The sequence below is a fragment of the Felis catus genome, chromosome E2 (assembly GCF_018350175.1).
Source record: "Felis catus isolate Fca126 chromosome E2, F.catus_Fca126_mat1.0, whole genome shotgun sequence".
Taxonomy (NCBI): Eukaryota; Metazoa; Chordata; class Mammalia; order Carnivora; family Felidae; genus Felis; species Felis catus.
In genome coordinates, this window is record NC_058382.1 from 8147321 (window position 1) to 8171334 (window position 24014).

Sequence of the window (24014 nt, forward strand, 5' to 3'; positions counted from 1 at the left end):
CACCCCCCCCTTACTGGGGCCCAGTGGTTGGGTCCTTTATGAGGCAAGCCTGGGAGGACAGGGACTTTGAGGGTCAGCGGTCAGAGTAGGTGGAGAGTCTCAGAGGAAGGAGTCCCCGGGGGCAGGGGCCCCCCCACACGCCATGGCGAGTGTGGTGGTCAAGACAATCTGGCAATCCAAAGAGATCCATGAGGCCGGGGACCCCCCAGCGGGGGTGGAGAGCCACTCCGAGCTGGTCCCCGAGGCTCCTGAGGGGGTGAGCACCCCGGCCAAGGGGATCACGAAGAAAAAGAAGGCCGTGTCATTCCACGGGTGGGTTTGTCGCACCCTGTCGGGGACGGTCCTAGCGCCCAGCACTGCCTCCAACAGAGCATGAGTGCCACCGTGGGTGCTGGAGGAAGGGGAGGGGGAGATGAGGAGGGGGCAACCGAGGGCCAGGCCAGACGGTGGTGGCAGCAGAGGGAGGTAGAGAGGAAGAGGGTCGTGGGGATGGAGCCAGGGAGGGTGGAAGGAGGGAGGAGAAAGCAGGCAGCAGAGAGGGAGGAGGACAAAGAGAGTGGATGATAAGGTTGCAGTCAGAGAGGGCAGGCGGTGTGGAGACAGGGAGGCAGGAGGCACCGGACCCACTGGGGCTGTATCTCGAGCCCCCTGCCCGTTTCTCCTGCACAGGGTGGAGCCTCGGATGTCCCACAAGCCAATGCACTGGTGCCTGAACCTCAAGAGGTCCTCCGCCTGCACCAATGTGTCACTGCTCAACCTGGCCGCGACGGAGCCCACTGACTCCTCAGGGACAGACTCAACCACAGAGGACAGTGGCCCGCTTGCACTGCTGGTGCCCCCTGCCTCCCCCACTCTACCCTGGGCTTCGGATGACCCAGACATCTCGGAAATACTGGTGAGGGGCCCTGGCTGGGGAAGGCTAGGGTCTTCGCCCTGGTGGTAGACAAATACTGAGGAGGGGGGGCCGGGGGGCTCTTCTTGACTTGGAGGAAGAAAGTTCTGGTCATCCTCCAGGCCCAGAGGAACCGCCGCCTCCTCCCCTAACCACGAAGCCAGCCCTGAATCAGTCCCTTCCTGCATGAATGATGCCTGTTGCCTAGGGAATTGGTCTCCTTAGTTCGTTCACTCGCTTCCAAATGTTCTGGGTGAGGCTGGAGTCCCAGGTAGGAGTTAGGCCAGGTTTCTCAACTCGGAGAACCCCCGGTCTGGTGGGGCTGGCAGAGACAGACTGCGGTGATAACTTTCAAACCAGGCTGGGAATATCAGAGAATGCTTCCTGGAGGAGGCGGCTGTTGCAACCGGGCTTTGATGGTTGAGTAGGAGTTCTCGGAGGGGATCACCTAAATCTGGGGCAAAACCGAGAGGTGAGCGAGATCTAGGGGGGATTTAGAGAATTCCTGACTAGAGCATAGAGTGCTACAGTTTGATCTTTTTCTTTTTTTTTAATTTTTTTTAACATTTATTTATTTTTGAGACAGAGAGAGACAGAGCATGAATGGGGGAGGGTCAGAGAGAGAGGGAGACACAGAATCTGAAACAGGCTCCAGGCTCTGAGCTGTCAGCACAGAGCCCGACGCGGGGCTCAAACTCACGGACCGCGAGATCATGACCTGAGCTGAAGTCGGACGCTTAACCGACTGAGCCACCCAGGCGCCCCTTTCTTTTTCTTTTTAAAAATGTTTATTTATTTCTTTTGAGAGAGAGAGAGTAGGAGGAGGGCAGAGAAAGGGAGGGAGAGAATCCCAAGCAGGCTCTGCATTGTCAGCATGGAGCCTGATGTGGGGCTTGAACTCACGGACCACGAGATCATGACCTGAGCCAAAGTCAGGAGTCGGACCCTCAACCAACGGAGCCCACCGAGTCGCTCCTACGGTTTGATCCTTTAACTTCCCTGCCACCCTCCACCCCGGCCAGGCTTCCTCCGGGCCAGGCCCTGAACTGGGCTTGATACGGACTCTGAGAATTACACGAATGACAACCATGGTCATAATGTTGCTCACAAGACTCACTAGCATTTCCTAAGCGCCTTCTATGTTCTGAGAGCCTCAGTTTCCTCATCTGTAAAACTGGAAATGCATGAGTTTGCTCTTTCAACACATAGGTCTTGAACGCCTATCATGTGCCAGGCGCTGGTGTAGGAGCAGCAAATGGACAGCCAGACAGCGTTCTGGATGCAGCCGCGCCCGCTTCACGAGGTGGTCATGACAAAGAAGTGGAGCCCGTTCTGTAAAACGTTTAGCACGGCTGCGGGCTCCGAATCAGTGTTGCTGGTTGTCATTTATCCCCATTTCACAGAGGAAGATATTGAGGCCTCAGAAAGGTTAAATAGGTCACGCAGCTTATAAGTAGTGGAGACGGTCTCAGGAGTTGATGGGGGGGGGCGCACCCTGCATTGACGGGGACAGTAGAGGTCACTGTGGGAGCCCTGAAGAGGGTGGCCTTGGCCTAGTCGGCCATGGTCAAGGGAGGCTTTCCAGAAAAGGCAACACCGAAGCTGGATCTTGAAGATAAGGAAGGTGTCCCCCAAGCAGAAGACAGAGAATGGTGTTCTAGCTAACTGGAACAGCAGGTGCAAAAGGACAGGGAGAGGGGGTTAGGTCTCTGGGGCTGGAGTGTGGGGGGGGTGAGCGGGACGAGGCTGGAGTGGAGAGGGCAGAGGCCACGCAGGCTGAGAACTGTGGGCGTGCTCCTGAGGGCAATGGGGAGCCATTGAAGGTTCCTGGGTAGGGGAGAGGAGCAGCTCAGGAGTTCTGAATCCATTCCCATGTACTATGGGAATGTACTCTGTGCCAGGCACTGTGTCACATCCCCGTGGTGGGGAATCTCCTTTTCTTCTCTTAGAAGTTCTGTCAGGGAACTGGTATAATTACTGGTTTAAAGACCAGGGGCGCCCGGGGGGCTCAGTCGGTTGAGCGTCCGACTTCGGCTCAGGTCACGATCTTGCGGTTCGCGGGTTCGAGCCCCGCGTCGGGCTCTGTGCTGACGGCTCGGAGCCCGGAGCCTGCTTCGGATTCTGTGTCCCTCTCTCGCTGTGCCCCTCCCTCGCTCATGCTCTGCCTCTCTTTCTCTCAAGAATAAAGAAAACATTAAACAAAATTAAAAAAAAAAATTCTTTTAAAGATGGAAACACAAGTAACTGAGGAACAGAGAGATGGAATGACCTGAGCAAAATAGGAGAGCCTGTAAGAGACAGGGCCAGGATTAGGTGGTGTGAATGCAAAGGTCCCTTCTTTCCCTGGAGGACTCCTCTGCACCTGGTGTGGGGATGTCTGGAAGGCGGAGGCTGGAGGCAGGGAGGCCAGACAGGAGGCAGGGCGAGGGCCCGGGATGGAAGGGCCAGATGGAAAGAAGGGAACAGGGCAGAGAGAGTCCTGGTGGGACGGGTGGCCCCGGAGACATCTCCCCCAGCCAGAGCAGTGTCCTCCCTCTCGGAGCGTCTGCAGAGGCCTGCCTCCCACCAGAAGTGTTTCTGAGTCACATCCCGTCCCCGGGGGATTGTGACAGCCGGGAAAGAGCCCTGCTGAGAGCAAGGCCCGAAGCAGCCATGGGCTGCGGTGGGGCTGCGCGGATGCATCAGCCTCCCAGGAGTTTGAGGATCCTTCTCTGAGATGGAAACAGTAATGACGGCCAACATCCAGGGGCACAGGCGGGAGCGGTAGGGCGGGGTTAGCAGGACCCCATCCTGGCATTCAGCACCCGAGCTACGACAGGAGAGAAGGCTGGAGACAGGCAGAGGGGAGGTGGCGGAAACCCAGAGAGAAGGGGACAGAGACCAGAGTGGGGGGAGGGAAACTTGGTGGGGGGGGCACAGAGATCCAGAGGTGGGCGACAGAGGCCACAGAGACTGGGGGACAGATATTTGGGGCAGGGGGAGAGCAGGGACCAGGAGAGAGGGAGACAGAGACCCAGAGAGAGGAAGGAAGAGAACTGGGTGCCTGGGGCCCCCGGCTGAGATGACAAGTCCCAGACCCGACAGAGAACAGCAGGAGAACACGAAGCAGAAGCTTTGGGCTCCTGTCTTAAGCGACGACACCATTACGAGGCCAGGAAAGGGACAGAGATGGTGGTATTGCTTTCTGAGAAGGTCGGAGAAGCAACGCAAAGATGGACAGGGCAGAATTCCTGGGGGTTACTCGAGGTCTTGGTGCTAAGCCCCTTCCCGGTACTTCCCGCCCTGTTGTCATTATTTTCAACAATGGTGACACTAGTCATTGAGCTTGCCTTACTGACCTTACCATCTTGGCCACCCTTCCTCACTGCCATTTGACCAAGGTAGCATCATTCCTGTTATATGGCAAAGGAAGCAAAGCAGGCTCAGAGTGGGGGGGTTGATGGCCAAGGTGCAGCCTATGGGTGGCCAAGGAGGGATTTGGCCCCATCTCAGGCCATTTGCTTCTCAGCCAAGGGCGACAGGCCCTGTCTTCACCACCCCCAGATCTGCTCTCAGTGAAGCTAAGACTCACCCCCAGGGACCCAAATGGCCCCTTCTCAAAGAAGTATTGACCACAGGCCAGCCTGTGCCCCTCCCACCAGCCCTGGGAAGGTAGCTATTAACCTCACCTCCATGTGATAGGTAGGGTAAGAGTCCCCTCCCTGAGGTCGTACAACTATTAAGTGGGAGAACGGAGTAGACCCCAGGACCTACTTTCCTCTATTTTCCAGAACAGCTACAGGAAACCCAAGACCTTCTGGGTCTTCAGTTTAAAAATAATCACTTTGGGGGCACCTGAGTGGTTCAGTCGGTTAAGCGTCCAACTCTTGATTTCGGCTCAGGTTGTGATATGGCGGCTCGTGAGATTGAGCCCCGCATCAGGCTCTGTGCTGACAGTGCACAGCCAGCTTGGGATTCTCTCTTGTGCTCTCTCTCTGTCCCTCCTCAGCTAGCGCGCTCTCTCTCTCTCTCAAAATAAATAAAAATTAAAAAAATAATCAGGGGCGCCCGGGTGGCTCACTTGGTTAAGCATCCAACTTTGGCTCAGGTCATGATCTCACAGTTTGTGAGTTCAAGCCCTGCATCGGGCTCTCCGCTGTCAGCATAGAGCCCGCTTCAGATCCTCTGTCCCACCCCCCCGCCCCTCCCCTGCTCGCTCTCTCTAAAAAACAAACAATTAAAAAAGTGTGTTTAATGTTTTATTTATTTTTGAGAGACAGAGAGAGGGTATGAGTGGGGAGGGGCAGAGAGAGAGAGGCTCAGAATCCGAAGCAGGCCCCAGGCTCTGAGCTGTCGGCACAGAGCCCGACGCAGGGCTCGCACTCGTGAACCACCACAAAGTCGGATGTTTAACCAACTGAGCCACCCAGGCGCCAAAGTCGGACATTTAACCAATTGAGCCCCCCCAGGCGCCCCCCAAAATAAGTAATTTTAAAAAATCACTTTGTGTATTGGTTAGCTACTGCTGTGAAACAAATTATCCCCAAACTTAGAACAACCAGCCTGGAGTGGCTTAGCTGGGTGGTTCTGGCTCAGGGTTTCTCATAAGGTTGGAGTCAAAATTTCAGTAGGGGCGGCAGCCATCCGAAGGACTGACCAGGACTGGAGTTGGCACATCCACATTCATAAGGCTCTTAGCTGGAGGTTCATTTCCTTGTCCCATGGGCCTCCCCACAAGGGGCTGCTTGTGACATGGCAGTGACTCCCCAGAGCAAGCGAGGGCAAGCAGGAAGCCAAGCATCCTTTTGTGAACTAGTCTCTTAAATCACACACCATCACTTCTGCCTTATTCTACTAGCGACGAGGGTCACTAAGTCCAGCTGACATTCAAGTGAGGCAGGTAAGTCTCCTCATTTAGAGAAGCGTCAAAGAACTTATGGGCATACAGTAAAGCCTTGGATGGCAAGTAGCTGGTTCTGGGTGTGATCCACAAGACGAGCAGACGTCTCTAATACATTTCATACTTGATAAACGTGCTGTCTTGCAATACGAGTAGTGCGTGCCATCGAATGGCACGTGATCACAACTGAGCCAATGGTTCTTGAAATTCACTTGGATATACGGGCGCTTTGGATTACAAGCAGGTCTCCCTGCGCGAATTATGCTCGCAAACCAAGGTTTTACTGTATTCACAAAAATTTTTTTTCTGACATTTATTTATTTTTGAGAGGCCGAGCACAAGTGGGGGGAGGGGAAGAGAGAGAAGTGGGGGAGGGGCAGAGAGCCGAGGCGGGCTCCAGGGTCTGAGCTGTCAGCGACAGAGCCCAATGCGGGGCTCGAACTCATGAACTGGGAGATCATGACCTGAGCGGGAAGCTGGACGCTTAACCGACTGAGCCACAATCTCTTTACTTCTTATGGGCCTATGCAGATGTCCTAGTTCTTCATACCCTCCCTCCCTCCTCCTCCTCCTCCTCTTCCTCCCTCCTCTTGCTCCTCTGTCTCTGTCTTCTTCAGACTTTAAAGTAACCTCTACACCCCACGCGGGGCTCAAACTCAAAACCCCGAGATCCAGAGTCACACACTCGACTGACTGCACCAGCCAAGTGCCCCTCTGATAACGACTTCTACTCTCCATTCTCTTGAGGTCACTGAGGTCAGAAAGCATACTTTGTATGATTCGGTTCTTTTGCATTTATTGAGACTTGTGTTCTGACTCAATACAGGGTCCATCCTGGACCCGAGGTAGAATGTCTCATGGGCACTTGAGAAGAATGTGTATTCTGCTCTTGCCGGGTGGAGGGCTGTCTGTCAGATGTCTGTTAGGTCTGGCTGGTTTATAGTGGTTTTCCGGTCTTCTGTCTCCTTGTTAATTTTCTCTCCGGTTGTGCGTCCGTTACTCAAAGTGTGATACTGAAGCTGAAGTCCCCAACCATTGTTGTTGAATTGTCGATTTCTCCCTTCAATTCTGTCAGGTTTTGTTTCACACATGTTAAACTCTTTTTAATGTTTTATTTAGAGAGAGGGAGAGAGAGAGAGACAGGGTACAAACGGAGGAGGGGCAGAGAGAGACAGGGAGACACAGAATCCGAGGCAGACTCCGGGCTCTGAGCTGTCAAGCACAGAACCCGACGCAGGGCTCAAACTCATGAACCATGAGATCCTGGCCTGAGCCGAAGTCGGACGCTTAACCGACTGAGTCACCCAGGCGTCCCTTCTTTCATGCATTTTAAAGCTCTGTTTGGTGCATATATATTTATAATGGTTACACCTTCTCAAGGACTTGACTCTTACAGGTTTGGGCAGTTTTTTTCATTGTTTTTATGGAGGGGTGGAATTTTGGGGATCCATCATTTTGCTTATGTCGCCTTAATACAATATTTCTTTTTTCTTTTATTTTTTTATTTTGAGAGAGAGAGAGAGAGAGAGAGAGAGAGAGATCAGGGGAGAGGGGCAGAGGGAGAGAGAGAAAGAGAGAGAATCTTAGGCAGGTTCCATGCTGAATGTGGAGCCTGATGAAGGCTCCTGGGGCCATGACCTTTGCCGAAATCACACCCCTGGGGCCATGACCTAAGCGGAAATCAAGAGTCAGACACAACCAACTGAGTCACCCAGGTGCCCCAATACGATATTTCTCATCACACCTCTTCTCCAGAGCAATCATGCAAGGAACGTGATGTCCTTTTCTTACGATAGAGGAAACTTGTTCTCCCTTTTCTCTTTGCGTACTAGTTGGGCAACTGTGAAGGACACCAAAGTAACTGGCTTAGGCAAGATACTTTATTTCTCTCTCACATAATAATCTCAACAAGCGTAGCAGGCTTGCTCTTCAAATGAAGTGCATTACAGGCTCCGTGTTCTGGAGGTTCAGCTATAGAGTCGCAAGTGTGGCTGCCAGTAACAAAAAGACACAAAACAGCACAGGCTAAACACGATGGAAGATGTTCTCTCTCACATGTATATCATGGTCAGTGGTTGGAATTTGAGTACAGCGGCTCCACAGTACTGAGGACTCAGCCTTCTCTATCTTGTTGTGTCTTGCAACTGGTGGTCAAGATGTTTGCTCTGGCTTTAGCCACCAACTTTGAACTCCAGCCAGCAAGAAGAGAGAAAGGGGGATGTTTCCCCTCTTTTCCTTTAAGAAAGGCCTGACTTGGAAAATGCCTACCTTATTGCTACTCACATCCCATTGGCTGAAACTTTGTCGTGTGGCCACACCTACCTGCAAGGGAGCCTGGGAAATGTAGTCTTTGCCTGGACAGTCGTGTGCCGGGCTAAGTCCTCTAAAAATGTGGAAGAGCAGACAGTGGATCCTGCCACCTGCATCCCTCTTGGGCCACAGTTTGCTTCGCATGAGTCCTAAAGCATTTTCTGGTGATATAAGGTGGCGATGATCAGAGGCTATGTGGTGTCATGGTTTAAAACAAAGGCTCTGGGTTTAAAATCTGACAAGGCCATCTCACGCGCTGTGTACCTGGGAATTCAAGGGGGGATTGTATCTCTAAGCCTCATTTTCCTCACTTGCAGATTGGGCCAAAAAGCCTCAAAAGGTGTGGCTTAGAGGACTGAAAAGGAAATGTGTGTGGGGGGGGGGGGCATGGTGCTTAGTGAGCACTTATATCTGGAAAGTGGGTTATCTTAAAAATTTTTTCCAGTGCCTGGAGAGAAAAATACAGCATGTGTTTTAATAGTTCATCTTATTTATGTCTGTGGACCCCAAGGGCATTTCTCTCAAGGTTCAATTGAGACCATCCATCTCCCATGGATCTGAGTTCTCCCCTGACCCCCCCCCCCCCCGACTCCCTTCCGGATCCCACTTCTTTTCCTTCCCATTCACCAAGCAGAAAATGAGCCCACCCTCTGGTTTCATGGAACAGGAGTACCAAGAATCAAAGAGGTACAGCCCCGGCCCAAGGTCACACAGCCATTGCAGGGCAAAATTGAGGTGCAAACCCTGCCTCCTCTCTGTTCTAGACCTTTTTTGGGGGGTTGGGGTTCGCTCCCACACACCCACTGACCTGCCTTCTCCCATTCTTCGCCAGAGTGGGGTCAACAGTGGATTGGTCCGTGCCAAAGACTCCATCACCAGCTTGAAGGAAAAGACCACCAGGGTTAACCAGCACGTGCAGACGCTGCAGGTGTGGGGACCCCCCCCCCCAATACCTTCCCTTCCTCCACGGCCAAGTTCCTCTCCTAGAGCTCTCCTCCAACTCAGTGCCCCCACAGCCCTGCTTGGGAAGGTTGAGGCTGGGAAGGCAAAGGGTCCTTCCCAGACCCAGCCTCTCCTCCCCATGGGGTATCCTCGTGGCCCTGGCTAACCTCTCTTCCCTTCCGGGCTCCAGAGTGAGTGTTCTGTGCTGAGCGAGAATCTAGAGAGAAGGCGGCAAGAGGCGGAGGAACTAGAAGGCTACTGCAGTCAACTCAAGGTGAGCCACAGCCGAGCAAGAGAAGGGTGGGGAGAAGGGAGCAGAAGTAGGAAGAAGGTGGAAACGTGAGGGGGAATGGAGTCATGGACAGGAGATGGGTGGAGAAAATTAGCTCTTGGAGGGGGGGTCTACGGAGGAAGCCATCCCTGAAGCCCAGGGAACCAGGCAGACTGGAGGAAGCAGGTGTGTTTCAGAGGAGGGGTGGGAGCCTCTACGGAACTAACGAGGGAAAGAGTTGGGAGGCGGGAACTGGAATGGGAAGGCAGGGCCCCTGCCCTGGTGTTCTGACCCAGGAGAACTGCCTGAAGGTGACCCAGTCGGTGGAAGACGCTGAAATAAAAACCAACGTCCTGAAGCAGAACTCTGCCCTGCTGGAGGTGAGGGGGGAGGGGGTTGGGGAAGACGGTCAGACGGTCAGACGCACGAGGTACTTGAAGTAGACTTCAGGTGGGGCTTCCTGCCCAGCCACCCCCGCCCCCCATCACCACCGCCACCGCCCCTTCAACGTTCACGTTCAAGCTCCTCCGTGCGTGCTCGCGTTCAGGTCTTGGAGAGGGACTCGTGTCCGACTCTGAGCAGGAATGCCTGTCCGGCCCCCATTTCTCACACATTTCCCAGCACCACGTTGGAAAAGCTTCACTTGTTCTAACAGGAGGGGCTGGAATGTGGCCCCACGGAGAACCGGAGTGGGGGTGGAGGGCTGGATGGGGACGTGGAGGCAAGCATTCGGAGGTTAAAGCGAGTGGGGTTTCAGACGGGCCAGTCCTCCCCAGCAACAGCAATGGAGAGTCCACCTAGACTCGAAACGGGGCTTCCCACTCTTCTCTTCCCCACCCATTTACTTTCCAATCTCGGGGAGTCACTGGGCAGACTGGCGGGTGGAGGTGGTCGCGGGAGGCAAGCGGCTGGACGGTGTCACCCCGCCTTCCTTCCCCGCCCAGGAGAAGCTGCGTTATCTCCAGCGGCAGCTGCAGAACGAGACACCGCGGAGGCAGGAGGCCGAGCTGCAGGAGCTGGAACAGAAGCTGGAGGCTGGCCTCTCTCCGCAGGGCCTGGGCCCCCCCGCCCAGCCCCCTGGCTCCTCTGGCCCTCCGGGGAGCCCCAACGAACCCCCGCGACCGCGCAGCATGGCCTCGGGCGGTTGGGGAATGCGGCCGCGGGCGGGGGAGGGCCCCGTCGTGAGCGAGCAGGAGTTGCAGAAGGTCTCTGCCGGCCTTGAGGAGCTGAGGCAAGTGGGAAGGGTGTGAGGGTGTGAAACCTCGAGGACCTGACGTGGGCGGGCCCGAGGGTGGAGCCTCGAAGATCAGAGCGGGACAAGGGCCTATGCGATGGAGCTCCAGGAGCCCAGGAGGGAGGGTGTTGGGGATGGTGAGCTGGAAAGGCCGGACTTCAAAGAGCTGAGTTTTGAGTATAGGGTTGGCGGAAGGGAGGTCCGCGTCTGGTGAAACTAGGGTGGGCGGGTTTGGGTAGGGGACAGGTCCTTGGAGGCTCCAACTTCAGGGTCGCAGCGTCTGGAGGAGCTATGGCATGGGGCGGGGGGGGGGGGTGGCAGTACAAGGGAAGGGCCAGGACCCCCGACAAGGGGACAGGGACGTGAGAGGATTGCAAGAAATGGGCAGGACAGGAGAATTTGGGAGCTGGGTGGGTCCAGAGCCATGGGCAGGGAGGGGGCGTTGGAGACCTGTCCTAACCTCAGCCCTGACCCGTTCCTTACCTCTGCCTCTCCAGGAGGGAGGTGTCCTCGCTGACTGCCCGGTGGCATCAGGAGGAGGGGGCGGTACAGGAGGCCCTGCGGCTGCTCGGGGGCCTGGGCGGCAGGCTCGACGGCTTCCTGGGCCAGTGGGAGCGGGCGCAGCGTGAGCAGGCGCAGACCGCGCGGGGCCTACAGGAGCTGCGGGGCCGGGCGGATGAGCTGTGCACCTTGTAAGAACCAAGGCGAGCGCGCGGCCAGGGAACAGGGGGCGGGGCCTTGAAGGTCAGGGACGGACCCATCAGCTGGGGCCTAGAGGTCGAGCCCCTAGCCTGGCACGTGGAAGCTCTAATTAGAAAGAGGGGGTGGCTGGCCATAGATAATAAGGATTGAGGGGCGGAGCCAATTAGAGAAGCGTTGTGTTCCATGCCTTAAAAGGATAAGGGGAGGAGCCAAGTAGGAACAGGGAAAGCCAATTGGAGAACAGGGAGGGGCATTTCAGACCTTAAAACACAGAGGAAAGGCCAATCAGAGCGCAGAGGGGCGGGGCAGGGCCGGAGTATCGCAGACTAGATGCAAACGGAGGGGCTGCGCTAATGGGTGAAGTGCGAAGGGGACTTAACCGTTGGAGAGGCTACCTCGCAGCACTGGTTACCCTCACCTCAGGGTGGAGCGATCTGCAGTGTCTGTGGCTTCACTGAGGAGCGAACTGGAGGGGCTGGGCCCAATGAAACCTATTCTGGAGGAGCTGGGGCGGCAATTTCGGAGCTCTCGAAGAGGGTCTGACCTCTCCATGACCCTGGATCGGCCGCCCCAAGGCTCCTGTGCCCGCTGTGCCAGGTAAGGGGATGGGGCCTGGCGGGGCGTGGCGCATTCTGGGTCACGTTGAGGACAGACCATTGAAGGAGATGGGGCACTGGCCAAGACTCTGGCAGGGGGTGGAGTGGATAGGGAGGAGTTCACGGTGGGAGAGTATCCCCATGCGTTTTAGGACAGGCTAGTCCTTGTGCGTTATGGGAGCCAGATTTCTCCCCTTCCCACAAGATGAAGTCAGTGTCTTATGGGACACAAGATATGATACATTTTGAGCATCCTGGATATCCAGTGCATTGTGGGAAGGTTGGGATGTGGTACTTGGTGGGAGGCCAGGTTTCTCTGCATCGTGAGAAAGGTGGAGACCTTGATGCATTGGAGAACGGAGGGATACCAGGCTTGGTCCGCAATAGGAAGTGGGGGACTCCCAATTCGGGTTCAAGTTTAACTAGTGTATGATGGGAAATGTGTTGTTGTTTTTTTTTTTTTTCATGAACTAAGGGCTGTCTGCTACCCTTTGGGAGTGGGCACCCCCCAGGGCACTGTGGGAATTACCCACACTGTGGAAATCAAAAGATACCTGATGCACTGTAGGTTGGCCCCAGTGCACGGTGGGAAGGGTGCGTGGGTGCACAGTGGAAGTGCCATCTGAGTGGGGGGCGGGCAGGTGGCTATGGGGCATCTGGGAATGGAGTTGGTCTTAGGCTCCTTACGCCCAGTGACTGCCCCTCCCTCAGCCAGGGGCAGCAGCTGTCCACCGAGTCCCTGCAGCAGCTACTGGAGCGAGCACTGACCCCCCTAGTGGACGAGGTGAAGCAGAGGGGCCTGGCTCCCGCCTGCCCCAGCTGCCAGCGGCTACACAAGAAGATTCTGGTACCAGGGACCACAGGCCATCATGCCCCACTTTTCGGTCAGGGGGGCGGGAGGGGAGCCCCGGACACAAGGATGCTGTTGACGTGTGGCAGGATGGGAAGCACTAAACACCACTCGTGGCAGGTGTTGGGGGAACACGTGGATCTGATGCATCGGGGTGGGGAGGAGAGGCAAGCAGTCTGGTGGGTGGTAAGTCACAGGTCAGTCATTATGGGACCCGGGGTGATGGACTTGGGCCCAAGGCAGTGGATGACGCATTGGATCTGATGCATGGTGGGACACAGGAGACAGACGCTCGTCTACAGCTTCATGGAATACAAGCCTGATTTTCTGTAGACCTTAAGGGACGCAATATGGGATCGTTGAGGTCAGACAGGGGACCCAGTGAATACAAGTCACAGTAAGCTAGTGCATTATGGGAAATGGAACTACAGCTCTTCACGAGGTATTGCACCACCGGCCCCAGCCTATTAGCTGATGGAACTTGAGGCCTGTGTACATCCTGAAACACAGATACCTAATGTATTATGGGATACTGGCCTAATGTACGATGGGACACAAGTTGCAGTGGGTGAGACGACACTGATGTGGCAGGACTATAGGACTAATACATGAGAGGACATGGGGCCTGGGACGTTGTGGAATGTAGGGAACCAGAGGACTGAGGATTATTATTTTAACTGAGATGCTGGTCTAAGAGAGATGCGGGGTCTTACGAATTAGGGGATGTAGTTCACCAATTATGGGATCCTGGGACCTGGACACATATCAAATGCACGATGGTTCATGGGCATTAGGGGACATGTTAGATGCTGGTTGCGTGCTTGCTGGGACACAGAAGGGCAGTACGTTAGGGGACAGACAGTGGGACAGCCACAGGTTCGGCACATGATGGGATATGGAAAGCCCACTGTGGGATGCTGGGGTCAGTCTCAGGTCCAAGGCATGATGGAAAACCCTGGGGGGAGGAACGTGGACCCCATGGGCCCCATGACCCTTGCCCGCCGTGATCCAGCTCCCCCTCCACCCCCAGCCCAGTCCGGCAAGCCCAGTCGCGCCTACACTCCTCTCCCCAGGAGCTGGAGCGCCAGGCCTTGGCCAAACACATCAGGGCAGAGGCCCTAAGCTCCACCCTTCGGCTGGCCCAAGACGAAGCCTTGCGGGCCAAGAACCTGCTGCTGACCGACAAGATGAAGCCGGAGTGAGGAAGGAGGCTGAGGGCGTGGGAGGAGGGTGAGGTCTTGGGAAAAGGGCCCGAGTCACCCTCTTCTTCCACTCCAGCCCCCTGGCATCTGGCCTCATCGGCACCAGCCCCCCACTCTCTGTTATTACAGGGAGAAGGTGGCCACTCTGGACTATGTACACCTGAAGATGTGCTCCCTCCACGATCAACTCAGCAACCTGCCACTTGAGGGGTCCACAGGGACGATGGGGGGAGGAAGCGGTGGGGGAGCTCCCCCAAAACGTGGGGGCCCAGCCCCTGAACAATAAATGGCCTCTCATGCTGGCATGAAATCTCTCTCCTTTTTGGCACCATAGGAGGGCTGGTAAATCCCACACACACCACGCACGAGCCTCTCCCCGTGACTCAATCCTCAGCCAATGGGGTTTCCAGAGAGTTGATGATGATGGCACAGTTCTTTGGAAAGGAAATAGGGGGTAGAAATAAGGACCTGTGGTACAGTGTGGGACCGTCGATCCAAACCTTTTTAGAGTGGTTGTTTTTTTTATTATTTTTTTTTAACGTTTATTTATTTTTGAGACAGAGAGAGACAGAGCATGAACGGGGGAGGGGCAGAGAGAGGGAGGCACAGAATTGGAAGCAGGCTCCAGGCTCTGAGCCGTCAGCCCAGAGCCCGACGCGGGGCTCGAACTCGCGGACCGCGAGATCGTGACCTGAGCTGAAGTCGGACACTTAATCGACTGAGCCACCCAGGCGCCCCTTTAGAGTGGTTTTTAAAAAATTATATGATATACGTATATAACATATAAGATCAAGAGTCACATGCTGTACTGATTCAGCCAGCCAGGAGCCCCTACGGTGATTTTTTTTTTTTTTAAACTAGACCATTATATCGTCTAACACTGTGTAAAAAAATTACCCCTCCCCAAACATAGCTGCTTAAAAGAATAAACCTATTGTCTCACACAATTTCTGAGGGTCAGGAACCTAGGAGTGGCATAGCTGGATGGTTGTGGTTCAGGGTCCCCATGAGGTGGCCTTGTTTGGAGGCCTCGGTTCCTCGTTGTCTGTCGGCGGGGGGGGGGGGGGGGGGGGGGGCTCAGTTTCTCACGACGGCTACCTGTCCCTAGAGCAAGCAGTCTAAGAGCAAGCAGGAAGCTACAGGGCCTTTGATGACCTCGTCTCTGAAGTTGCAAACTGTCATTTACCCTTTTTATATTCATTAGAGTTGAGTCACTGAGTCCACATCATACTCAAGGATCATGTCAAAGGATCTGCAGACATATTTTTTTAAAGATTTCATTTTAGGGACGTCTGGGTGGCTCAATCAGTTAATCATCCAACTTTGGCTCAGGTCATGATCTCACGGTTTGCGGGTTCAAGCCCCACGGCGGGCTCTGTGCTGATGGCTCAGAGCTTGGAGCCTGTTTCGGGTTCTGTGTCTCTCTCTCTCTCTGCCCCTCTCCCACTCATGCTCTGTCTCTGTCTCTCAAAAATAAACATTAAAGGGGCGCCTGGGTGGCGCAGTCGGTTAAGCGTCCGACTTCAGCCAGGTCACGATCTCGCGGTCCGTGAGTTCGAGCCCCGTGTCAGGCTCTGGGCTGATGGCTCGGAGCCTGGAGCCTGTTTCGGATTCTGTGTCTCCCTCTCTCTCTGCCCCTCCCCCGTTCGTGCTCTGTCTCTCTCTGTCCCAAAAATAAATAAAAATGTTGAAAAAAAAATTAAAAAAAAAATAAACATTAAAAAAAAAAAAAGATTTCAGGGCACCTGGGTAGCTCAGTCGGTTAAGTGTGCAACTTTGACTCAGGTCATGATCTTGCAGTTCATGAGTTGGAGCCCCACATAGGGTTCTGTGCTGACAGCTCAGAGCCTGGAGCCTACTTCAGATTCTGTGTCTCCCTCTCTTACCCTCCCCTGCTTGCTCTCGCTCTCTCTTTCTGTCTCTCCCTGTTTCTCTCTCTCTCTCTCAGTAATAGATTATAAACATTAGAGTTTTTAAAAAAGATTTCATTTTTTTTTAAAGTAATTTCTACACCCAACATGGGGCTCAAACTCACAACCCTGAGATCAAGAGTCACACGCTCCCCTGACGGAACCCGCCAGGCACTCCTGTAGATGTATTCTGGAGACCTTGTCAATTTGTGGACATATTTTAAACCAGCATAGTAATCCCATTTTTAAACCTTTCATGGAAGGATAATATAAACAGGAAAGTTCGCAAATTAAAAGTGTATGACAAATTATCATAAAATGGACCTGTGTTTCCAATCACAACCAAGATAAGCTGAACCTGACTAGCACCCACTGAAGCCCCCATCATGTCCCCTCCCAATCACTACCCTTTCTGCACACCCAACATTCAACTTCTATTCTTCTAACACCATTGCAATAACATAAGGAAAGAAGTACAAAGAGAATAAAGGAAACTATCATTATTTCTAGATGCTATATAATTGCACACATAGAGAATCACAGAGAACCCAAAGGAATCTATCTATAAATTATTAAAAATTAATTTTGGGATGCATGGCTGGCACGGTTGGTAGAGCATCCACTCTTCTTTTTTTTTTTTTTTTAATATTTTTGAGACAGACAGGGCACAAGTAGGGTTGGGGCAAAGTGAGAGGGATATAAAGAATCTAAAAGCGGGATGCAGGCTCTGATCTGTCAGCACAGAGCCCGATGCGGGGCGTGGGCTCAAACTCGTGAATGGCGACATCATGATCTGAGCCGAAGTCACACTCAACCGATGCCCTGAGCATCCTTGACCTAAGGGTCATGAGTTCAAGCACCACACTGGGCATGGAGCCTACTTAAAAAAAAAGAAAGAAAAAGAAAGAAAGAAAGAAAGAAAGAAAGAAAGAAAGAAAGAAAGAAAGAAAGAAAGAAAGAAAGAAAGAAAGAAAGAAAAGAAAGAAAGAAAAACAAAAAAAAAGGGCAGAGTTAAGGTCAGTTCAGGGGTGCCTAGTTGGATCAGTCAGAGGAGCATGTGACTGTTGATCTCAGAGTGATGAGTTTGAGCCCCACATTGGGTCTAGAGATTACTGAAAAAATCTTGGAGAGTCTGGCTGGCTCAGTCGGTTGAGCCTCCAACTTTGGCTCAGGTCACGATTTCACCCTTCGAGAGTTCGAGCCCCGCATCGGGCTCTGTGCTGACAGCTCGGAGCCTGGAGCCTGCTTCGGATTCTGTGTCTCCTTCTCTCTGCCCCTACCCTGCTCATGCTCACCCTCACTCTGTCTCTCTCTGAAATAATAAATGAATAAACTTTAAAAAATCATTTAAAATAATCTTTAAAAAATAAGAAAAAAAAATCTTAAAATCAGTATGTTTAACGAGGAAGCTTAAACAAAAGGTGAACATAAGAAAATACATTTATTTCTGCATGCCAGTGATAAAAGGTTAAAAAATGAAGACGAAAATTTTAAGATCCTATTTACTTCTCCCCAATTGATTTATAGATAAAAGCTAGTAGATGTGAGATTTTTTTTTAAATTTTTTTTTTCAACGTTTATTTATTTTTGGGAGAGAGAGAGACAGAGCATGAACGGGGGAGGGGCAGAGAGAGAGGGAGACACAGAATCGGAAACAGGCTCCAGGCTCTGAGCCATCAGCCCAGAGCCCGACGCGGGGCTCGAACTCACGGATCGCGAGATCGTGACCTGGCTGAAGTCGGACGCTTAACCGACTGCGCCACCCAGGCACCCCAATGTGAGATTTTTAAAAGTGGCTTCTTTTGGGGCGCCTGGGTGGCCCAGTTGGTTGAGCGTCCAACTCTTGATTTTGGTTCAGGTCATGATCTCACAGTCCATGAGTTCGAGACCTACGTTGGCTTAGGATTCTCTCTTTCCCTCTCTCTGCCCCTCCCCTGCTCATACTGTCTCTCTCTCTCAAAATAAAATGTTGTACCCACAACATGATGGGAACTGGGGGATCTAAAAACGCTCAGAGAGGGGTGCCTGGGTGGCTCAGTTGGTTGAGCTTAGCGTGGAGCCTGCTTGGGATTCTCTCTGTCTCTCCTTCCCTGATCATGTGTGTGCACTCTCTCTCAAAATAAAAATGTAAATCGGTAAATACATAAATAACCCTTCAGAGAATGAATAATTATTCTCATTTTACAGAGTGCTATAGACTATATGTTTATTTCCACCAGAATCCATAGGTGGAAGTCCTAATGCCCAATGTGATCACATTTGGAGTGGGGGCCGCTAGGAGGTTGAGATGAGGCCATAAGTATGAACCCCATGATGGGATTCGTTTATTTATTTACTTACTTACTTATTTACGTATTTTACTTACTTATTTACTTATTTATTTATGTATTTATGATTCTACTTTTTTTTTAAGTTTTATTTATTTTGAGAGGGATAGAGACAGCATGAGTGGGGAAGAGGCAGAGAAAGAGGGGGAGAGAGAGAGAATCCCATGCAGGCTCCGTGATGTCAGCACTGAGCCCAATGTGGGGCTCGATCTCACGGATCGTGAGATCAGGACCTGAGCCGAAATCAAGAGTCAGGCACTTCACTGACTGAGCCGCCAGCTTCTACTTTTAAGCAATCTCTACACCCAACGTGGGACTTGATCCTGAGATCAAAAGTTGCAGGCTCTGCCAGCTGAGCCAGCCAGCACCCCAGGATTAGTGCCCTTTAAGAGGAGACCCAATCCCCTCCCTTTCTTTCCCTTCCCTTCTATTCCTTCCTTTCCCTCCCCTCTGCCATCTTCCCTTTCCTTCTCTCTCTCTCTCTCTCTTTCTCTCCCCTCTCACCACATGAGGACACAGAAAGAAGGCAACCATTTGCAAACGAGGAAGCAGACACCAAATCTTCGGCTTTGATCTTGGACTTCCCAGACTCCAGAACTTCGCGATATAGATGTCTGTTGTCTAAGCTGTCTGATCTATGGTATTTTGTTATCTCCACCAGAACTGACTAAGATACAAAGGAAGACAGAAGGCCACAGAGGATGCGTTATTTACACAAGGATACACAGTTGCTGAGTGAAAGAACTGTTCCTATTGAAACATATTTGTCTGCCCCCAAGCCCCTTCCACATTCCTCCTAGAGACCATGTGTTCGGGGATAACTGTAATCCGCTTTTCTACCTGCAAAGATATCATTTCATGAAAGCTCAAACAGGTGAGCAACCCGATCCCAGGATCCCTGTTTGGGGCTCTGTTTCCTGAAGCCACTCTGGACCCCAAGAACATAGCAACTACTTTGAGCATTTGATGTAGGGGTTGGTTGCATGGGTGATGAGGAGGTAAGGGGCCAAAAGAGGATGAAACCACAGATTAGCATCAGCACGAGGCCACAACCACCCCTAGGCTGGAAGGACAAACAGAGGAGGTGGTGATTGATGTCCAGGGACCGAGGTCACCTGGTGGAAGCAGGTCTGTCTAGTCTGAGCTTTGGCCGCCTCCAGAGAAGCAGAGAGGGAGTACAGGAAATGTCCTGTGTCTATCACGTCAGTCTGTCTCCTGCCTGGGCCTCCCATCGGTTGAAGCCAGCAGAAAGCTGCTTGGCACAGAGGGCTGGGGAACAGAGCCTACAGGGTCACCCTCTGTGCTACAGGACAGATGACGAAAACGGTGAAGAAACAGATCAGGTGTCAAACAAGCTCGGAACTGGTGCGTGAATGTTGTTTAAAATGCTTATTAGACATCCAGAAGGAGATACCGAGTGGGGCAGTTGAGACTTGAGTTAAGGAGAGACGTAGGGTCTGGTTACAGAAACCTGGAAACCATGGACACAGAGGTAGTAGCTGAAGATCTCACGGTCTGTGAGTTCAAGCCCAGCATCAGGTTCACTGCTGTCGTGCAGAGAGTCCCCTTCAGATCCTCTGTCCTCTTTTCTCGCTGCCCCTCCCCCGCTCACCCTCTCTCCAAATTTTATTTATTTTTTATTTTTTTTAACGTTTTATTTATTTTTGAGACAGAGAGAGAGAGACAGAGCACGAACGGGGGAGGGACAGAGAGAGAGGGAGACACAGAATCGGAAGCAGGCTCCAGGCTCTGAGCCATCAGCCCAGAGCCTGACGCGGGGCTCGAACTCACGGACGGCGAGATCGTGACCTGGCTGAAGTCGGACGCTTAACCGACTGAGCCACCCAGGCACCCCTCTCCAAAATAAATTTTAAAAAGCATCAAATAAATAAAATTATGGGGCACTTGGGTGGCTCAATTGGTTAAAGCATCCGACTTCAGCTCAGGTCACGATCTCACGGTTCGTGAGTTCGAGCCTCGCATCGGGCTCTGTGCCGACGACTCAGAGCCTGGGGCCTGCTTCCGATTCTGTGTCTCCCTCTCTCTGTGCCCCTCTCCTGCTGTGCTCTCTCTCTCTCTCTCTCTCAAAAATAAAATAAAAACATTTAAAAAAATTTTTAAGAAAAGATTGTAATGTTTTATTTTTTTATTTTAAGTTTATTTATTTATTTTTGAGAGAGAGACAGAGAGACTGAATGGGGGAAGGGGAGAGAGAGAGGGAGAGAGAGAATCCCAAGCAGGCTTCATGCTGTCAGCACAAAGTCCTACGTGGGTCTCGAACTCCTGAACCATGAGATCATGAGATCATGACCTGAGCCGAAAACAAGAGTTGGACACTTAACTGACTGAGCCACCCAGGCGCCCCATGATTTTAATTTAAGAAGATTTTATCTTTAAGTAATCTCTACACTCAACATGGGGCTTGAACTCATAATCCCGAGATCAAGAGCCTCATGCTCTACCAACTGAGCCAGTTAGGTGCCCCGAGGAAATGTGGTGTTTTGTTTTGTTTTTTTTTAAATAAAGATTTTTAAAGTTATTTTTATGTAACCTCTATACCCCAGGTAGGACTCAAAGTCACAACCTTGAGATCAAGATTTGCAAGCTCCACTGAGCCTGCCAGGTGCCCCAGGGAAATCCGTGTTTAAGAGAGGATGGGAGGCAAAGATTTAGAGAAGATAGGTATAGATCACTCTCTTTTTTTATTTTTATTTTTTATGTTAGGGAGAGAGGGAGCACAAGGCAGGGAGGTGGGCAAAGGAAGAAAAAGAATCTTTTTTTAATGAAATTTTTTTAATGTTTATTTATTTTTGAGACAGAGAGAGACAGAGCATGAGCAGGGGAGGGGTGGAAAGAAAGGGAGACACAGAATCAGAATAGGTTCCAGGCTCTGAGCTCTCAGCCAAGTCCGACGTGGGGCTTGATCCCATGACCAAGGGATCATGACCTGAGCTAAAATTAAGAGTCGGATGCTCAATTGACTGAGCCACCCAGGAGCCCCTCTTTTTTTTTTTTTTTTTCCCTTACGGTAGGCTTAACGTCCAGAGCAGAGCCCAACATGGACCTTGAATTCACAACCCTGAGATCAGGACCTGACCTGAGATCAAGAGCGGGACGCTCAACCAACTGCGCCCCCCAGGTGCCCTAAGTCACTCTTTTGATGACTTTTGCTGCAAAGGAGAGTGAAGAAATGAGTTGGTAGCCTATGTGGAAAAGTAGGACAGAGAAAGTTCAAGATTCTCGGATTTATCTGCATCCAGTTAGATGTCCCCACTGTAAGTCTCAGGATCCCACCCCACCTTCCCATTCAATGCCCGAAGCTTTATATTAGAGACTTGGTGAGGCTTTAAGTTCAACGGACTAGGTCATTCTGAAGCCCACACAACTACAGTTTGCGTTGGATTTCCAGCGGTGTTAGCCCTGTGTTTACAAGAAATATAAAACTTTATTAGGGCTTCCGTAGAAGTGCTCCGGTTCTCTGAGTGCGACTGGAGCTGAGAGTTTAAAGACCTGAGCTTGTAATGTTCTCTCAGTAAAGATGTCGGCTCACTCAGAAGAAGCCACCGAATACCAACGTTCGTGTGGCCATTATCTGTACAATAATGATCAGCTGTGGCAGCCATTTGACCTCCCAAGTCACTCACTCCAGTTGGAACCCCATCAGTCAACCCCATCAGTGACAACATATGATTAACCATAGGGCGCCTGGGTGCCTCGGCCAGTTAAGTGTCCAACTTCGGCTCAGGTCATGATCACGGTTCGTGAGTTCGAGCCCCGCATCGGGCTCTACGCTGACAGCTCGGAGCCTGGAGCCTGCTTCAGATTCTGTGTCTTCCTCTCTCCCCCCTCCACTGCTGATGCTCTCTCTTTCAAAAATAAATAGACATTATATACATATTTTACATAATCATCTATTTATATATGATTAACCATGATGTCACTGCACACAATGGACCACTAGCATCTCATTTCTCATGGGCAAGGAGCTCATCACTGTTTTAAACCCCTAAGAAACACTGGAAGCATCCTTCAAACCCTACCTTTGAGAATCTGTTTCCTGGGACACCCAGGTGGCTCAGTCGGTTAAGTGTCTGACTCTTGATTTTGGCTCAGGTCCTGATCTCACAGGTTCATTAGTTCATTAGAGCCCTGCATCGGGCTTTGCACTAACAGTATGCAGCCTGCTTGGGATTCTCCCTCCTTCTCTCTCTGCCCCTCCCCCGCTTCCTCTCTGTATCTTTCTCAAAAAGAAATAAAGAAAGGGGCGCCGGGGTGGCTCAGTCGGTTAAGCATCCGACTTCGGCTGGGATATTGATCTCATGGTCCATGCATTCGAGCCCCACGTCGGGCTCTGTGCTGACAGCTCGGAGCCTGGAGCCTGCTTCGGATTCTGTGTCTCCCTCTCTCACTGCCCCTCCCCTGCTCACACTCTGTCTCTCTCTCTCTCTAAAATAAATGTTAAAAAAATAAAAAATAAATAAAAGAAAAAGAAAAAACTAAAAAAAAAAAAAAAAAAAAGAATCTGCTTCCTGTTGCTAATACTGGTGTCAGTTAAGGTATACTCAGGAGACAGAAATCGCATCAGTGATTGTAACAGAGATGATTCCATATAAATAAATGTTATTTAGGTACAAAGGATTGGTAACTAGGTAACTGAAAGGCAAAAAGAGAACCCTAGGGTTATCATGGCAATAGCGTCTATGGAGAGCAGCTATTTACTGCCCCTGGGACAGGAAAGACAAAGGAGAAAGTTAAGAATTATTGAAACTGAAGGGCGCCTGGGTGGCTCGCTTGGTTAAGCACCTATGTCCGCTCAGGTCATGATCTCCAGGTTCATGGGATCGAGCCCCACGTCGGGCTCCACGCTGACGACACAGAGCCTGCTTGGGATCTTTCTCTCCCTCTCTCTCTGCTCCCCGCCTCCCACTCGTACACATGTGCTCTCTCTCTGTCTCTCTCTCAAAAAAAAAAAAAAAAAAAAAATTATTGAAACTGAAGGCTTGTTTGAGGGGCCCACTGGCAACGAGGCTCAGATAATGAGGAGGGGGCTCTGCTCTGCTGGTGCACGCATGTCCGAGTTCAGAGGACCACTAGGGACTGAGAGCTTTTCCGGAAGCACCTTTTCCGGTGCCGACATCTCCGAGGGTGTCCAAGATCTGGAAAACCTGCAAGCTCTGCTCAGCAGCTCCTCCAGGAAGGAACTGCCTCAGCGGCGCTGGGTAATGCCGATGCTGATGGGAACAAGAAACTGACAGGAAAGGAGCAGAGGGCAAACCGGAAGGAGCCAGGTCCCTTGGCTTCCTCCAGGTCTCCACAGTCTCTTTGGTGCCCCCTGTTGGCAGAGCCCAACACAGCTCGTGGGCAAAGCGGAAGTGTGGTTTGCAGAGTTGCGATCCCAGATTCGCAAAGCCCGGAACTGGGAATGGAGTTGAAGCCAAGAGATAATAGCTTGGTAATTGGCAAACTTAGCAATATCGCTTGCCAAGGACCAGTGACCACGAGTAATCCATTTCCGTATTCCTAAGGCCCAAATATGCTTTTAAAGGAGTACGTGAATGCATGAAGGACTAATTGTGTTCCTGGAGAGCTAGTCTGAATCTTTTGCTCATGTTCTTTCCAAATTATGTCACGGATGTTTAAAGCAAATTCAATCAAAATTCCAATGAGATTATTTTTCAAAGGATTTGACCCAATTATTCTAAAGGTCTTCTGAAGACACGGATGAGAGAAGCAAAGACTTTATTTACTCCATTTTTTGGGTACTAAATTATAACCATTTATTTTTTTTTAGATGTTTATTTATTTTTGAGAGAGTCAGAGTGTGAGTGGGGGAGGGGCAGAGGGAGAGGGGGAGAGACAGAATCCGAAGAAGGCCCCAGGCTTTGAGCTGTCAACACAG

The 24014-nt window shown here is 51.7% G+C and overlaps 1 protein-coding gene and 1 long non-coding RNA gene across 12 annotated transcripts; one reads left to right on the forward strand and one right to left on the reverse strand.

Moving 5' to 3' along the window:
* Positions 1–14188, forward strand: TSKS (testis specific serine kinase substrate). Of its 11 annotated transcripts, none has more exons than XM_006940980.5 (11): positions 12–312; positions 670–895; positions 8914–9009; positions 9214–9297; positions 9564–9674; positions 10239–10525; positions 11026–11220; positions 11654–11827; positions 12538–12673; positions 13707–13906; positions 14008–14188. In XM_006940980.5, exons 1-11 carry the CDS (start codon positions 143–145, stop codon positions 14162–14164), a joined length of 1836 nt encoding a protein of 611 aa, XP_006941042.4. In that variant the 5' UTR covers positions 12–142; the 3' UTR covers positions 14165–14188. The 11 variants fall into 11 exon arrangements, 9 of the variants coding, with proteins under 9 accessions (XP_006941042.4, XP_006941044.4, XP_006941043.4 ...); XM_006940982.5 differs by having other exon boundaries at positions 13–312; positions 9606–9674; XM_006940981.5 differs by having other exon boundaries at positions 22–312; positions 9591–9674.
* Positions 7634–11150, reverse strand: LOC102901129. The gene is made up of 6 exons (XR_002738488.2): positions 11012–11150; positions 10140–10265; positions 9587–9997; positions 8890–8960; positions 8094–8242; positions 7634–7762 (listed from the first exon to the last, which is right to left on the reverse strand). It is a non-coding gene; the product is annotated as an uncharacterized LOC102901129 (long non-coding RNA).
* Positions 14189–24014: the final 9826 nt, after the last annotated feature.